Source organism: Barbus barbus, assembly GCF_936440315.1.
Source record: "Barbus barbus genome assembly, chromosome: 19".
Taxonomy (NCBI): Eukaryota; Metazoa; Chordata; class Actinopteri; order Cypriniformes; family Cyprinidae; genus Barbus; species Barbus barbus.
Window position 1 is genome coordinate 26,323,453 of NC_136747.1, and position 16,849 is coordinate 26,340,301.

Genomic DNA, 16,849 nt, shown 5'->3' on the forward strand with positions numbered 1-16,849 from the left:
AATTGCTTTGGTTTTGATATCTAATTATATATATATATATATTTCTCCCTCTTGCTTGCGTGTGCAGAAGTAGCTGATGCATGTGCATTTCTGGCTTCTGATGACAGTCGATATATTACTGGAATCAGCATTGAAGTTGCTGGTAAGACACTTGATCGCTTGCTGAACAGCAAATTGTGCAATTTCATTCTTCAAGTGTGAACTGACATGCAGTTTTCTCTTTAACATACAGGTGGGCTCTTCATTGGCTGAAAACTGTTGAATGGCACTAAACTCTGTGCCTTTTTATAAATTACATTTAATTGCTGTAAAATATTGTATACAACGTAACAAATGAAAATTTAAAAATTCTATATTTATACAATTAAAGAGTGAATATTTTATACTGAACCCACTTATAAAAAAAAAACAATAGAGTTGACACAGGAGGAAATGTGTTGATGTGTGGTTTAATGGGAACGTTTGGACCAAGACAACATCAAGGCAAAGAATTAAAACCGTTAACATTTCAAAACTCAGACTATAGAGTGAAACAATTCATTTAAAAGGGTTTTAAGAGTTGTTTGAAGGAAAGCGGCCAGATTACGTGTGTTTTTTCTGACACAAGAGACGTGGTGTTAAGTTGGGAGTTTGGCTCAGAAGAGTGAAGAGGCAGATGAAATATGAGCAAAAGCACCATGACAAACGCAGAAAAGAACAACAAAGGAGTCCAACAGCTCTTTAAATAGATTATATATTACACAAACAGATTCTGAAGTACTTCCATAAAACACATTTTAGCACCATATTTTATAAAGACTGATGTTTGTCGAGAAAACCACACAAACAACTTTTAATTCACAAATCATTTTTTATAGCTTTTCATTCCCCTCGCCATGTTTTAAAAAAGAAACAAAAAATATACATAAAAAACAAACCACCATCAGTTTCCTTCCCTCTCCTTCCTCTTCCTGTCCCTTCTCCACTGCTGTCTGAAGCTCCAGACATTTCTCCACCTGCATCAAACTCTCCTAAACCTCAAGCTGTGATGGAAACGCATCCAAATAATGCAACATGATCTATCACCAAGTGTACATATGTATATATATTATACAGAGAAGGCAGATTTGCTTTCTGGGGTTTAATTTACATATTTAATAGATGAAGAAATTACAGATGAATACCACATTATTTTGTACTGCAAGTGTTGGTCATTTTCTTGTGAGCACCTGTTTGTTTCACAAAATAAATACAATAAAATATTTCTGTACAAATGGTTCTCATGCACGATTCCAGCCTGAACGCTGGCCACACGAAAGGTCAAAGGTCACAATGTTAAAAGTGTGTCAGAAAAAAAGCGCTAATTTTTAAAGGCCTCTGTAGTGAAACGATAACCATATGTTCACCAAAAAATACTGGACTGGTAAATTGGCAGCATGTTCACGGCATGAACAAAAAAATAAAAATTATAATTCTTACAGATTTGATCATTCTATAATAAATGTACAACAATATCAGATTCAATACAGTTTTACACTGTGAATGGCTTTTCATTGCGTTTGTTGATGACAGTTGCTGTGATTTGAAATCGTTCTAATGGAACTTTGACGCTCTGCTTCCGTTCCTCAGTTTAAATGTTGCACCTGCATCATTCTACTCTATAACGGAAGGAAGGGGCGGAGCTTCGCACAGGACTATTTGGGAGCGATCAGGCATGGAGGTAGGAAGAGTGGAGCGTATCAGAAGAGGAACAGTGGGGAGGGGATCTGTGGGAGAGAGAGGGGGCCGAGACGGGAGGGTCTTCCGCTTTAGGCCAGCAGTATCTGTGCTATCGCAGAACATCTTCTCTCCTCTCCTGCGAGAATGGCTCTCTTCTCCTCCGTTGCTGGGAGTGTTTTTCCCTGGGCGTGTACTTTGTGTGCAACTTTGTTTCACAACGTGTGTGTGTGTGTATGTGTGAATCTATGTGTCCCACTTCTTACACGTGATTTCAAATGTCTTTATTAGTGTTGGCACATCTCTATGTGGTGATATTTATGTCTAGGTTTTAAGTGCATGATTAATGTGTGTGTGTGTGTGTGTGTGTGTTCTCGATTGTATTGGTGATTGTATTCCCCTTGCCCTCAGCATGTGTGTGTTTATCCCAGGAAACAGACAGGTCCCACTTCAAAACCAAATTTCTGATTGTCCTCCCCAAAGTCTGAGATCCTGATGTCCAGCAGAGGGAGCTGCTCCACCTGAGGTGTGTTCACCTCCAGCACGGTCCTGTCCAAGCCTTTACGATACTGCAGGGGGAAGAGGCGAAAACATATTTAGGGACAGAATGCCTTGAGCTAAAGAAAAAAAATTGAGAGAAATATCTATAAAGTTTTTCATTATAACAAACTTCTAAAAACAAACCTAAAATAAACGGTGTAATCAAGGCATAAGGTGCGGTTTACATAAAAAAAAAGTTTTAGTTGCAAATTATTTTTGCACTTGATTTGCTTTTAACATTTTTGTTTTATTTTTTAATTCTCATTTATTTATTCTTATTTTTTTTTTAACTTTCTGAATAAATTTGGTGCTTGCATAATTCTCACAACAGTAATAATATACACTCCTATTCCAAGTTTAGAGTAAGATTTTTTCAAAGAAATTAATACTTTTATTTAGAAAGGATTCGCTTAAACTTTATCAAAAAAGTGACAGTAAAGACTATAAATGTTACAAAAAATATATTTCAAATAAATGCTGAAAAAAATGTTTCACTGTTTCCACAAAAATTTGGAGAAGCACAACAGTTTTTAACATTGATAATAATCAAAAATGTTTCTTGAGCAGCAGATCATCATATTAGAGTGATTTCTGAAGGATCATGTGACACTGAAGACTGGAGTAATGATGCTGAAAATACAGCTTTGATCACAGGAATAAATTACATTTTAAAATATATTAAAATAGAAAACAGATATTTTAAATTGTAACAATATTTCACAATATTACTGTTTTTACTGTACTTTTTATTAAATAACTGCAGCCTTGTTGAGCAGAAGAGACTTTTAAAAAAACATTAATCTTGCCGACCACAAATGTAAAAAAAAAGTTACGTTAAATAATTGTAATTTAATGCACATTTAATATGAATCTAAAGAAAAAAAAAAAGCATACTATTTTCATGATTTAAAATGCTTATTACACAGTGAAATTATGCTAGCTTATATTTAGCATACAAATATATTGCAACCTCTCGTCTGTTTGTTAGTTTTTAATCAGGATGAAGTAACTTACAGAGCAGCCGTCGATGAGGGCTTTGATGTAGGGACTGGCCTCGTAGCTGAGCTCTTCATCGTTGGCACCCTGGAAGTGTAGCGCCCTTTGGTAGCCGCTGTCGGTGGTGAGGTCCGTCCAGGCCACTGACCGCTGGCAGTGGTAGGTCAGGTTTTGACGAGCCTGAACGCTGAGCAACCGCAGGAATCCCAGCTGGACAATACCCACGGGCTCTCCACTCAGGTCAACGTATGAAAACTACAACAAAAACGACAACATTAAATCATGATTCACAATATAATGACACTGTTAGATTTGATCTAAATAACATTCACACTGAATTCATTAAAAATGAATGAGTTCTGGGTGCACTGTCACCGCGGATCACTCTCAGTGTGAACGGTCTTTAAATGGATAGTTCACCCAAAAAATAAATTCTGTTTAAATCAAGTCGTTCCAAACCTGTATGAGCTATAAGCTAAGATATTTTGAAGAATGTGGGTAATCAGACACTTGCTGGTCCCCATTGACTTCCATTGTATTTTTTCCCCATACTATGGAAGTCAATGGGGAGAAGAAACTGTTTGGTTACACACACTCCTCAAAATATCTTATTTTGTGTAAATGATGACAGAAATTTGGGTGAAGTATCAATTCAATAAAGAGCTTTTGGTTCATTTATGTACATTACTTGGCTAAAGTAAACATATGGATTGAAGAGATGAGTTTTGAGGCGATAACCTCACCTTGCTGCCCTTTGCAAACTGACTAAACCAGGACCCAGGCTTCTCCTTCGGCCAAGTGTTCATCTTCACCTATGGCAGAATTTGGGACTCGTAAATTCAGACCAATCCATATTTCAGAAGTCTAAGGATGTTGCAGTAAAATATAAACAAATAAAAGTGAATGCCAGCAAGTTCTTACATTTTCCACAGCTTTGCTGGGATACAAGCACGTCTCTCCACCAGCAGTGAAGTTACAGTAAACCTTGAAAGAGTCGCGAGAGCAGCCCTGATTTGGATCAATCCAGTACTCTCCTGAATAAAAGAATGAGAATGTTTCAAATGTAAAATGGCTGAGCATTGGTCAAGGAATGTGTCAATCACATAGTAACCATGGCGATCGTACCGTCTTTCAGATTTGGTTGGCTGAGGTGGAGATCCTGGCAGGTGCGGGCCGGGCTTTCCTGTGTTCCCAGTGGGAAGCGCATGCTCTCGATCTCCTGGCGCAGGGAATTGAGCGAGCCGAAGATCTCCTCCATGCCCTCATTACCGGTCAGGAACGCTGTGCCCGTGGTGTCGGCAGCCTCAGTGTCAGTCTCAGAGAGCATCTTACTGCCGTCGATGGAGCGCTTGGACTTCTTAGGGAACTGAATGGGCAGCGGCTGGATGACATCGCCAGGGGGTCCCTTAAAAAAAAAGGAGAATTTAGCTGCATTTCATGCATACAGTGTCTCTGGGATATGCTGATCTCCTTTTATTTTTGTCTTAAACGATTGTGTGTTTTTTAAAGTTTTTCTCAACAAATATATTTCATTGCCAAATGATGATTGTCCATTTTGTATGTAGATAGACTCACAGGGGGTCCTGGTGGTCCTTGTACACCCTTTTCTCCTTTAGGACCAGCTCCACCCTGTACCACAGAGAGCAGACATACAATATTAATGTAACTTTACAGTAAAGTATGAGAAATGTGACCTATGTATAGGTCTTATTTAACATTTCCTTGGCTCATGAGATGCTTTTCACACTCATAACACATTTTATGTTAAGTACAAATATTTAAGGAAGGACATTGCAAGGATTACTCACGCTGGCACCTTTAGCTCCTTTGATACCCCTCGGACCCTGTGAGAAACATCACATCCATTCAGCTTTAATCCAAGAGAACAGTGCTTGGAGATGATTGATATTTTGGTGCTTCAGAGCTCAAGTTGAGTACTCATAGTTTCAAGATTTCATAAAAGGTTTAACAAGAGATTCTCCTATTATAAAGGATTAAGCGATTAAAGGATTAACCGTGAAGAATAAGTGCCATTGAAGTACCTAAGACACATTTCTCCACAAACATTTAGTAGCTTTATAAAATTGAGAAATGGTAATTTACTCACAGGCATACCAGCAGGACCTGCAGGACCAAGAGGACCAGTTCCTCCAGGCATACCCTAAAATAAAACACATCAAGAAATGAAAAAAAACAAAAAAACATGATTTTTGATGATATGAAACCGGAGATAAACTGGGAAAGTTTTGCATGCATACGATTATTCAGAAGTTTGGTGTTGATTTTTTATGTTTTTGAAAGAAGTCTCTTCCGTTCACCAAGGCTGAATTTATTTGATCAAAAATACAGTAAAAACAGTAATATTGTGGAATATATTATGATTTAATAACAGTTTTACATTTGATAATATAAAAAAAAAAGTACTTTATTTCTGTGATCAAAGCTGTAATTTCAGCATCATTCCTCCAGTCTTCAATGTCACATGATCCTTCAGAAATCATTCTAATAAGCTGATTTACTGCTCAAGAAACATTTCTGATTATTATCGATGTGGAAAACAGTTGTTCTGCTTCATATTTTTGTGGAAACTAGGATAGATTTTATTTCTCAGGATACTTTAATGAACATAAGTTCATAAGAACAGCATTTATTTAAAAAATTTAATCTTTTGCAATATTATACATATCTTTATTGTCACCTCTGATCAATTTAATGCATCCTTGATGAATAAAAGAACTGATTTCTTTAAGAAATCTTACTGACCCCAAACATTTGAGTGGTAATGCATATTTGCCTGTGGTTTTATTCTGATGTGCATAGGACGTGACCAGACTTCTCATACCGTTTCTCCCTTGGGTCCTGAAGATCCCTGGGGTCCCGACATGCCTCTGTCTCCCTTCTCTCCTTGTTCTCCTGGAGGCCCAATCAGACCAAGCATACCTGGATGTCCCTTCTCACCCTTAGCACCGGGGTCACCACGAAGACCTGGCAAACCTGGAGGTCCCTGTGAGAGGAGGGGGAAAAAGAATTTGTCATTAAACACATATACACATATCTCATGAAACTGTTATAATAGTTCAATTCTTAGAGTAAGTGTTTCAGGTATTAATACTTGTGTATTGAATACTCAATCCATTACTGTATATTTGATAATACAGCAGGTCTTTTAGTAAAGAAGAATATAACCGCACACGCACTGACTCGGAATTATTACCAAAAACAATCAGACCAAAAAAGTCTACGAGAGTCATAACCAGAGATCACTGTCTTTTGAGATTTTTTTTGTTTCTCATTAAATGTTGAGCTTGTCTAGGAGATGTAATGTGAGATATGGATCAGACTGTTATTTTAATTGATCAAGATTGTTAACTAATTATTGAATACTGATTGTGATGTAACTATCGATTTATGATGCTCTCCATTTTGAGGAAATTGTAACTTGCCAATGGTTTGTTGCAGACATATTGGTTATAATGAACTTGTTAAGGAATGTGCAGTTATACTCTTCTTAACAAAGTATTTTTCTCTAACTTGCACCTCCATTAGGTGTGAGTTTGCTGAAATGCTCTAATACGGAGGCTCTTACCAATGGTCCAGGAGGTCCCTTCTGGCCAGCAGCACCTGGAGCACCTTGCTCACCCTAAATAAAGTTATCAGAAGATCATTTTTTAATAAACACTACATTAGTTATTGTTAAATAAACAGACAAAAAACACAATTCCAATATCATACCACTGTTCCAGGTAACCCTCTTAGACCCTCAGTTCCTGGTTTTCCTGGTTGACCCTGTGGCCCCACGGGGCCGGTCTTTCCTGGAGGGCCAAGGGCACCTGAATCCCCCTAAAAAACATATTACATGAGGACAAACAACTACAGAAAGCCTGCTTATTTGTTGCAGCTGTATTTCCATTAATTTACATAGTCTTACCTTGCTTCCTTTCTCTCCCTGACGACCCTCCGGTCCCCTTGTGCCTGGAGGACCCTGAAATATGAACATTAACACACAATTTCAGAAATATGTCCAGAAATATGCATTTTTCTATTTGATCCTGTATTTTAGTTTTTTTTTGTAAACCAAACATGTAAATACAACTTACTCTCTGTTACAGTCAAATACATCATCAATGATGGTTTTACAACAATATCTTACAAATTAACATATGATGGTGGTAATGTTGGGCTGTTGTAAAATAAGTTGATCTTACTCTCTTTCCTGGGGGTCCAGGTGGTCCGTTCTCGCCAGTTGGTCCAGGTGAACCCTAAAGCAATGCAAAAATAGAGCTCAGTATATCTTGAAAAACATCTTATTAGTATGCATAAGGAAGATTGTGCACTATATAAATAGGAGGATGATCACTCACAGCTTCTCCTTGTTCTCCATCCTCTCCTCTTTCACCCTTTGCACCATCTTGGCCCTGTAAAATAAGATCAGAGAGAAAGTCAAACATTTTTTCTTGCAATGATGAATCATATACAATAAGACCAGGAACATGTATGAAGAATGGGTCAAATTCAATTTCATGTTGACTTTAAGCATCATGTTTAACTATATAAATGACAGCTCTACTCACTCGTGGTCCAACTTCACCAGGGGGGCCGGGATCACCAGGGAAACCAACAGGACCCTTGAAAACACAAAAATAAGCTGCTGAAGAGTCACACATAGACCTATTTCTCATTTCAAAGCTATGTCATGTTTAATACATACAGGGTTTCCTTTGGGTCCGTCATCTCCAGGGGGTCCTTTTCCACCAGGAGGACCAGAGGTGCCCGGCTGCCCAGCCTCTCCCTTCTCACCACGCTCTCCTCTCGGGCCCTGCCATCAGATAAGCAAACCAATAAGGTGTTAGTTATTTTACATCTATTAAATAAATAAAAAGAAATGTAAGCACTTTGTACGGATTCAGAGAACAATAAAAATGTTTTGATTAAAATTCTCACCAATTTTCCTGGCTCTCCACCAACACCAGGTGGTCCGGATTCACCAGGCTCACCCTGTCAATACAAATAAAAAGACATCAAGTGTCATCAATCAGATTTGCTGATCTTGTCAATTAAAGTCATCATCCATGTGGAAAGTTTAACTCTTTTATACTTGCCTTCTCTCCTATGGGACCTGGATTACCCAAACCTCCTGGAGGACCTTGAGGACCCTGAAAAATTAAGGATGTGTATTAAATGAGACAAAAAAGGCCTAATTTACTGACCACAGAATGCCATGATTGACCAATCTGAATAAAGTATTCCAGAGAGTCATTGCTTAGTGATCATAAAACATAATAATGAACTGTCATCATTTGTAAATTATTATTCATAGTGCAAATGAAGGTACTTACATCAGCACCATTAGGACCAGCTGGACCACGTGGACCTGGGGGACCAGGAGGACCCTATAGAAATACATAACCAGAAAACTTTAGGATATACAGCCATCATATATATTCATTCTAAGGGTGATGCAAAATGCTAAAACATCATATGTTGCATTATACACATCAATTGCACCTTTAAATCAAAATATTCAGACTCACCATTGGACCAACATCTCCCGTCTCTCCTTTTTCTCCAGCTGAGCCTGGCAAACCCTAAAGATGTGAATGAAGTACAAATAGCTAAGACATCCAGTATGTAGATTTTAAAGGGTATGAGCGCATAAAATACAATTTGAATGCAATACCTGCAGTCCGATGGGGCCTGGAGGACCTGGGAACCCTCTTGTCCCTTCATCTCCCTTAGCGCCAAACGGCCCCTGTTGACCCCTCGCACCTGTCTCACCATCAGCACCCTGAGAAGAGATTTGAAATGGGGTCAATATAACCTTTTGACTAACTGTGAATAGTAGCATGAATTTGTGATCCTGTTTGTTTGCATTAAACCACACTTACAGCTGCACCAGGCTGTCCAACAGGACCCATTGGCCCAAGTGGACCAGGAGGACCCTGTAAATATGCAAATAATTGATTATAGATTGATATTATGTCCACCAGAATAATTATGCAAGAATTTCAAATTTTAAGACCAACTGAAATGGCTTTATACACTTTCTGTATTCTGTTTGAAACAGAAAGTTCACATTTTTTCAAGCTGAAACCTCATTTACTCACATGTTCTCCCTTGGATCCTTTAGCTCCCTTTTGTCCTGGCTCTCCAACCTCACCCTATACAAAAAACAATTCAAATTTACACTTGTCAAGAACATCCACATAACTGTGATGATTTTTGGTTTGAGATATGAAGAGGTCGCTGACCTTGTCTCCATCCTCTCCAGCGGTACCTGGAGGTCCAGCAGGGCCTGGGAGACCAACTGGGCCTTGGATGCCATCGCGACCAGCTGGACCAATTGGACCTTTCTCTCCCTGTAAAACAGGATTATCTTATTTGATAGGCCTATATATAAATCCGTATTAGAGATAAGGTGCAAACCTAGAGTAGACACTTACTGGCACTCCCTTCTCTCCCGCAGCTCCAGGGGGCCCCTGAGGTCCAGGTCGTCCAGGTGGGCCTACAAGACCTGCAGTGCCAGCTGCTCCTCTTTCCCCAGGTGATCCCTGCATAGAAATACAGTTAGGGTAACATACTGAAAGACCATCATTTAATGTCTTAATTCCTCAAAAATAAAATCATAAACCTCTGGGAATTATTATTTATCATTATTATTTCATCCTAAAATAATAAAAAAAAAATTAATAACAATTAAAGTACATAATTTATTCTCTCTAGCCCACTCTAATGTGAAAATAGTTCTCATTATGAAAAGTGAAATTGAAAATATTATTTAAATCGTATGCACATTGCAATTGCAAACAAGTACAATTGTAAGTACAGTATACAATAGAGTATTGTTTTTATTATACTACCTTTAATTTATGCTAATTTAAAATAAATCAATTAAATGATTAAATATAGAGATAAAGATTTGATATGTTTGATTGTCATTAAAAAGGCTAAAAAATTTATTATTTTATGCAGAATATAATTTCTTATATATAGACATTTTTTCTTATATTTTATAATCTAGAGAACCTTTCTCCAGTATAAAAAACCTTTTGTGCAATAAAAATGTTTTATGGATGTTAAAGGTTCTGGATGGAACCATAAATAACAATAAAGAACCTTTATTTTTAAGAGTGTATCTACTTGACATTTCAGATTCTGGTTATTATGAGCAACATACAGCAGATCCGGGTGGTCCAGCAGGGCCTTCATTTCCTTTCAGTCCTCCAGTGCCCTATGAAAACACAAAGGTACAGATCAGTAAGGTATAAAAACATTTATGTGCAGTTTTAAAGTTGGTTGACAAAATATATGTAGAAAAGGTTTTATAATATATAATTCACTAGAATGGGTGAGACTTATTACTGGAGTTCCTGGCAGTCCTCTCTCTCCTGGGAATCCTCTCAGTCCAGGGGGTCCGTCTTTACCGGGGCCGCCGGAGGGACCGGGATCTCCCTTGGTTCCTTCTTTACCAGAAGGCCCAGAAAGACCTTGCTCACCGGGTGGTCCTGGGGGTCCTGAGTGACCACGCTCACCCATCGGACCAGTCTCACCAGAGGGACCCTAAACAAGAACTAGACTTGAGTAAAGCTTGTACAATTCCATACATTTTTTAACTGATTTTAAAGATTTTTGAGGAATTTTATGAACAATTTCTCGAGAAAGAAACCCATTTTGCTTGATAAAAGCACAAAACTCACCTGTGGTCCAACAACTCCTGGTGGCCCAGGTGGTCCAGTTTTGCCTTGGAAGCCCTATAAAAATATATATTGCTGTTTAACTTTGATCAGAGTGAATTTTGTATTTTAGATGATAAAAATGAAAGATACATACAACTTCGCCTCTTTGTCCAGGGTGTCCAGGCAGTCCATCTTTCCCTGGAGGTCCCTTCAAAAATCAATTGACATATCAATAAGCAATAGCGAAAAACGAAAGTTCAAACCAATAAACTGCATTTTTGTTTGCAATTGCAAAAGCATCAGATCAAACGAATGAACTCTTCCTTACAGGAGGTCCCTTCGGTCCAGGGAATCCATTTGGACCTTGAAGTCCAGTTAGTCCCTGAAAATATGCAGAAACATAAATAAATTAAAGCTGAAGCAAAAACCTAGACTGAAATATTTTATATAAATAACATAAAGTTCTGAAATAGACATACTCTCTCCCCAGGTGGTCCAGAAGGCCCGTCACTGCCAGATCCACCCTAAAACAACAGAACGTAGAAATTGATTGATTGAAATGTATTGATTTTTATTGTCATTGTTGAAAAACTAAAAAAATTATTTGAGCAGCTCCTCAAAAAATGTCCACTAAATTGACAACAATGAAAACAACATAACAAATCTAAAACCAAAAATAACTTGAAATTAATCTCATACCTTAGAACCTGCTTTTCCTGTTGCCCCACGGGGTCCTCTCTGCCCTCTGGGACCCTAAAAATATTTGTTTTAAAAAGAACAAGTCTTAGAAAATCATTGCGCATTGCTTTATGAGTCAACTGATTTGAAATCTGTCATCTGCTTGAATCAAAACTCACAAATTTAATCTACAAAACAAATCAGACCATTTCAAATCAAATCAAAGCAAAAAGAAAAAAATGGAAGAGAATAAGATGAGATGATGAATTACTGTCGGCCCTCTCTGTCCTCTTGGTCCAGGTTTTCCAATCAAACCCTGGAAAGAGAAAAATCAATTCAGATTTTCAAAATAAAGGAAGATAGTCTATGTGGGACTATTTAAATTTTTATTGTGAATGAAGGACTTTACTCAACTTTGACCTTCCCTGTGACCTATAAACGCTTCTACTGTAACTGTTGAATTTTAGTCTAATTCAGTCAAAAGATTCTTACCCTTCCGCCTTTCTCGCCATTTCCACCAGGGAATCCTGGGAAACCCAGCGAGCCCTAAAAATACAAGCATTACGCTGATTTAAAAATGCATTAAATTTGATTAAACACTTGGCTATATATCTTATGATGCATCATAAACAATATTATTTTTTGTTTACCTTAATTCCTTGCCTTCCGGGATATCCAGGAAGTCCAGGCACACCAAGTTTACCCTGGATTGGCATAATTTTGTATTATTACATCTTTAGACCAGCAACTAAAATATATTAATTAATTCGTTTTATATTCAGAAATATAAATTTAGTATAACAAACATAACATTTTTCTTCATTACAGCTTACTGTCAATATGAATGGCAATGCAAAACGTAGCTTATATAGATAAAATTAGAAATCATGACTCATTTTGCATAATCAAACTAACCTTCTCTCCCACCAGGCCAATAGGACCGATTTCACCAGGGGGACCGAAGCGACCCTTCGGCCCCTCAGGACCGTCCTCTCCTCTTGGGCCAGGCACTCCCACCTCTCCCTGATGGTGCACAACAAATCTCAATGGCCAGTTGAAATGGGTCAATAACGTCAAGTGCTTTATTAGCATTTACTATCATTTTACATTTGTGCTAAATCACGTTAATGGATGAGCTTCTATCCACTGATGATTTGTAATATGAAAGACATACCCTCTCTCCCTTCAAACCAAAGTCTCCTTTGATTCCAGGGAATCCGTCCTCTCCCTGAAAGTAAAGTAAAAATAAATTAATTAATAATTTAGTATAATAATATAAAACTGTAGCAAAATTGGTTTGGGTTTATGTTTAAACTTGATGCTTTGGACCAAAAACACTCACCTTCTCTCCCTTATGGCCCTTCAGTCCACGGATACCTTCAGCTCCCTGTCATAAAACATTTAGTCTGTTATCAGCAGCCATTACCAATACATAAAAATCTCCATAGACAGAACTGCATATGAAAATGACACAGATTGGGTTTCATGGCCCCCTTGTGACTTTTCCTGACTTAATGTCCTTTCTACACCTAGAAAAAATTAAACACACCATTAGAGACTCTGTTAACTCATTTCACGAAGTGTATAACCCTGTCCTTTCTTTTGTTGAAACTGTATCTTCCTTAGAGATTTTTATTTTTTTTAGTTCCAGTGGGTTAATTTGGGATGGGTAGGGTTAAGAGTGTTGGCCTGGTTTCTTGTATAAAAACTGGTTTTCTTAATAAAAATATTGCAAAAACAAAAAATTTGACACACAGGGTGATTAAAGGCTTTTTAAGAATAGACCTCCACAATACTTGCACAGATTTAATGTCCTTTTGGAAAATGATCAAAACAAAAGCTATCTGCATCCAAACTAATTAAAAGAAGATATATATTTTACCTTAATTCCCCGAGGGCCAGGATAGCCAATAGACCCCTGAGGACCATTAGGACCCTAAATATGAACAAGAAAAATAAATGTCAACATATGAACACACTGGAACTTATCAACATGTCTGCCCTGAAAATGTCTGTCTATATATCTAACAAAGATATGTATACATATATATTTGTTCTGTAGACAAATTGCTGATTACAAAAGTGCAGAAAGCATACAAATAGTTTTGACACAAATGACATTTCATTTATGAAGTTATATAGAGAATTCTACTTAGCATTCTCATATGGCCTCACCTGATTTCCTTTGGTTCCACCGGGGCCTTCCTTTCCGGGATGACCCTGTTAAAACACAAACAGCATATTCTTTATTCTTTACCACAGGTAAATAACCACACACACGTTCACTGTCTTCAGTAACCATTTTGTTTTGCCTTATTAAATAAACTGACAATTGGTCTAAAATGATTAATTCACATAAACTAAAAGATGTTAAAACACCAAACCAACAGGCTTATTTTGAATGTGAGAAAAACACATCTAGCACTCACCGGAGGACCGTCAGCTCCGGGCATTCCTGGTAGACCAGGCTTTCCTGTGGGCCCCTTTAAGAAGACAAACAAAATATCCTTATAATTGTATACTTGCATCTCACAATAAGACTGGACATGTAAGTGTGTCATTTTTTTTCCCCCAAATGCAGACTTCAAAGTAGTAGTTCAGTAAAGCACTTTCATTGATTATTGATAATTATAAAAACACTCACTTTCTCTCCTGATGGTCCAATAGCACCCTGTGGACCTGGCATTCCCTATGACACAGAAAAACAATAATATTTAATATACTTCACTATGATTTTGTACATTTGACATTAATTTGTAATAGACTCATTGTTCACCTGTGTTCCTGGAGCCCCCTGCTGTCCTGGAGGACCAGGCTCTCCTTGAGGCCCCTTAAAAAAGACGAGGAGAATGAGGACACTCTGTACTGTCATATACTGTTTTTTTCTGTTAAATTTTCTGATTGCTGTTAAACTATTACACACATATGCCAATTCGTGCATATTCTTACACTGTTCAAGAGCGTGCTCAGAGTAGTCAGAGTGCATTAGGGTAATGTTAAAGAACTCAAAGAATGTCCAAGAATTTACTGACCAAGTTTCCTTTTGGACCATGTGGACCATCATTTCCACGAACACCCTGGCAGATAATATAGAGAAATTAAAGAAAGATCTGGACATCCCTATACAAATATTTATTTTTCAAATCTTCCATTTTTATGGAAATTGCTGTGCAGCCATTGTGATTTTTAAAATGTAGATTTTATTATACAGTATTTGTGGTTGAGCTTTCAATGAATACTCACAGGAGGTCCAGGAAGACCAGAAGGCCCTTTAGGCCCCAGCAACCCACGGGGCCCCTATAGAACAAGAAAGAGGTTCTTCAGCCTTACAGATTTTAAATCGGACAACAAAACCAATTTATACAGGTCAGTACTATCATATACACTGTCATATGTGCGAGAAACAGAAACACCCACCGGTTCACCGGGAAGACCTCTAGGTCCAATGTCTCCATCGTCTCCCTGACAGTCATCAAGGTAGAAGAGGACAATTAGAAAAAGTTCACTTTTTTTATGCTTTATAAAGATGATGGTAGATATTCAAGGATCAAACGATCAGCAAAGATCACAAGGATGTTCAGACAACATACATCATATTCACTATTGTTTATTTACTGTAACAGTACAAAATGCTTGAGAAATACCCTTTCTCCGTCCTCTCCAGAGGGTCCTGGGGGTCCCATTCCTCCAGTTTGACCCTTAAAAATAAATCAATCAATCAATTAATTAAACATTTTAATATGATTATGTAACTTATAGCTATGTTCCAAAATCCAGCGAAACTCTTGCTGTACGCACTGGAAGTACACACTGCAATCGATTTTGGCCAAAAAAGTAAAGTCGTAAAGTAAAGTCGTGACGTATTGTCAAGTATGGTGACCCATACTCGAAATTGGTGCTCTGCGTTTAACCCATCCAAGTGCACACACACAGCAGTGAGTAGTGAACAAATGCACACACCGTGAACACACACCCAGAGCAGTGGGCAGCCATGCTGCGGCGCCCGGGGAGCAATTGGGGGTTCGGTGCCTTGCTCAAGGGCACCTCAGTCGTGGTATTGAGGGTGGAGAGAGCGCTGGACATTCACTCCCCCCACCTACAATCCCTACCTTTCGATTACGAGTCCGACTCTCTAACCATTAGGCCACGACTTCCCCTAAAAAAGGTATCTGTAATTACACTGCCTTAAAAGCTCACTATGTTTTGAAACAGAGTTTATGAACATTAAGAACTATGTTAAAATGTCAGCACTTACACGATAACCCTTGTCACCAGGCAAACCAGGAAGGCCATCAAAGCCACGGTCGCCCTAATACAGAAAAACATACACATACATAATTTTACAAACCACAGACGCTGCTCAATATACTCGAGGTCAAAGCCATTTCTATGAAGAAGTTTCAGAGATGGAATAACACAAAAATACACACACAGAAGATACTATTAACAAAAAATGGTTAAGATGTCCAACCTTAATTCCAGACTCTCCTGGCATCCCTCTGGCTCCATCTGCACCAGCACGACCCTGCAGGAAATATCAAATATAAGCAACTAGATTATTTCATTTCTTGAGGGCAACGCAAGGGGTCCTAGGATGCTAGGATGCGGTTGCTAAGGTGTTCTGAACGATTGATATGTGGTTGCTAGGGTGTTCTGGGTTATTGCTAGGCAGTTTTTTTTACTGCTTTGAAGTTACTATGATATTCTGGCCCATAAATCAGGCCTGTGTCAAAGTAAACATGCATGTTTTTTTTTTATATTAGTCATGAGCACTGTAGTGGACTCACCCTCCGTCCAGATTTACCAGGAGGACCAGACAATCCTTGAGGACCTCTGGGGCCCTGCAAAAACACAATAGGGATGCATGATAAAATTAGAAGACTGTCTCTTTATATCCAAGATATTTATACATTCTGAATGTCAGAGCACCTCAGAATGGCTCATTGTCCTGCTAGTGTTCTTAAGGCATGGCTAAGAATTGTAATGTCACAGAAACACAAACCAAGGACTTTACCTGAGGACCAGGGTCCCCGCTTTCTCCCCTTAAGCCAGGACTTCCAGGTGTTCCCTATACAGGATTACAACATCAAAATGTAAGCACCTGACAAAAAACATGTAATACTGTAACAGACACGTCTGTTTTATTTATATATCTGTGTTTAGTTCTTTTACCGTAGGTCCTGGACGGCCGGTGAAACCCATTGGCCCTGGTGGGCCTTTCATAGCCAACTAGACAGAAGAAAATTAAGATGCATAAAGTTAGACCT

General features: G+C 38.2%; 1 protein-coding gene across 2 annotated transcripts in view; it reads right to left on the reverse strand.

Annotated features, from left to right (window-relative positions):
- Positions 1 to 432: 432 nt before the first annotated feature.
- LOC306885656 (uncharacterized protein) overlaps positions 433 to 16,849 on the reverse strand; it is a 37,569-nt gene continuing 21,152 nt past the window's right edge. For both annotated transcript variants that reach the window (XM_079442328.1, XM_079442329.1), the window contains 52 exons: positions 16,755 to 16,811; positions 16,597 to 16,650; positions 16,370 to 16,423; positions 16,054 to 16,107; positions 15,838 to 15,891; positions 15,227 to 15,280; positions 15,000 to 15,044; positions 14,826 to 14,879; positions 14,615 to 14,659; positions 14,359 to 14,412; positions 14,227 to 14,271; positions 14,012 to 14,065; positions 13,758 to 13,802; positions 13,465 to 13,518; positions 12,925 to 12,969; positions 12,757 to 12,810; positions 12,498 to 12,605; positions 12,233 to 12,286; positions 12,075 to 12,128; positions 11,854 to 11,898; positions 11,604 to 11,657; positions 11,384 to 11,428; positions 11,233 to 11,286; positions 11,059 to 11,112; positions 10,926 to 10,979; positions 10,591 to 10,788; positions 10,406 to 10,459; positions 9,672 to 9,779; positions 9,480 to 9,587; positions 9,336 to 9,389; positions 9,117 to 9,170; positions 8,909 to 9,016; positions 8,763 to 8,816; positions 8,568 to 8,621; positions 8,331 to 8,384; positions 8,173 to 8,226; positions 7,940 to 8,047; positions 7,803 to 7,856; positions 7,593 to 7,646; positions 7,437 to 7,490; positions 7,160 to 7,213; positions 6,964 to 7,071; positions 6,818 to 6,871; positions 6,074 to 6,235; positions 5,339 to 5,392; positions 5,040 to 5,075; positions 4,807 to 4,860; positions 4,357 to 4,636; positions 4,153 to 4,265; positions 3,975 to 4,043; positions 3,250 to 3,486; positions 433 to 2,264 (listed from right to left, as the gene is read on the reverse strand). In XM_079442328.1, coding sequence (XP_079298454.1) covers positions 2,118 to 2,264; positions 3,250 to 3,486; positions 3,975 to 4,043; positions 4,153 to 4,265; positions 4,357 to 4,636; positions 4,807 to 4,860; positions 5,040 to 5,075; positions 5,339 to 5,392; positions 6,074 to 6,235; positions 6,818 to 6,871; positions 6,964 to 7,071; positions 7,160 to 7,213; positions 7,437 to 7,490; positions 7,593 to 7,646; positions 7,803 to 7,856; positions 7,940 to 8,047; positions 8,173 to 8,226; positions 8,331 to 8,384; positions 8,568 to 8,621; positions 8,763 to 8,816; positions 8,909 to 9,016; positions 9,117 to 9,170; positions 9,336 to 9,389; positions 9,480 to 9,587; positions 9,672 to 9,779; positions 10,406 to 10,459; positions 10,591 to 10,788; positions 10,926 to 10,979; positions 11,059 to 11,112; positions 11,233 to 11,286; positions 11,384 to 11,428; positions 11,604 to 11,657; positions 11,854 to 11,898; positions 12,075 to 12,128; positions 12,233 to 12,286; positions 12,498 to 12,605; positions 12,757 to 12,810; positions 12,925 to 12,969; positions 13,465 to 13,518; positions 13,758 to 13,802; positions 14,012 to 14,065; positions 14,227 to 14,271; positions 14,359 to 14,412; positions 14,615 to 14,659; positions 14,826 to 14,879; positions 15,000 to 15,044; positions 15,227 to 15,280; positions 15,838 to 15,891; positions 16,054 to 16,107; positions 16,370 to 16,423; positions 16,597 to 16,650; positions 16,755 to 16,811 — 3,882 coding nt within the window. In that variant the 3' untranslated portion in view covers positions 433 to 2,117. The remainder of the gene's footprint in view (positions 2,265 to 3,249; positions 3,487 to 3,974; positions 4,044 to 4,152; positions 4,266 to 4,356; positions 4,637 to 4,806; positions 4,861 to 5,039; positions 5,076 to 5,338; positions 5,393 to 6,073; positions 6,236 to 6,817; positions 6,872 to 6,963; positions 7,072 to 7,159; positions 7,214 to 7,436; positions 7,491 to 7,592; positions 7,647 to 7,802; positions 7,857 to 7,939; positions 8,048 to 8,172; positions 8,227 to 8,330; positions 8,385 to 8,567; positions 8,622 to 8,762; positions 8,817 to 8,908; positions 9,017 to 9,116; positions 9,171 to 9,335; positions 9,390 to 9,479; positions 9,588 to 9,671; positions 9,780 to 10,405; positions 10,460 to 10,590; positions 10,789 to 10,925; positions 10,980 to 11,058; positions 11,113 to 11,232; positions 11,287 to 11,383; positions 11,429 to 11,603; positions 11,658 to 11,853; positions 11,899 to 12,074; positions 12,129 to 12,232; positions 12,287 to 12,497; positions 12,606 to 12,756; positions 12,811 to 12,924; positions 12,970 to 13,464; positions 13,519 to 13,757; positions 13,803 to 14,011; positions 14,066 to 14,226; positions 14,272 to 14,358; positions 14,413 to 14,614; positions 14,660 to 14,825; positions 14,880 to 14,999; positions 15,045 to 15,226; positions 15,281 to 15,837; positions 15,892 to 16,053; positions 16,108 to 16,369; positions 16,424 to 16,596; positions 16,651 to 16,754; positions 16,812 to 16,849) is intronic.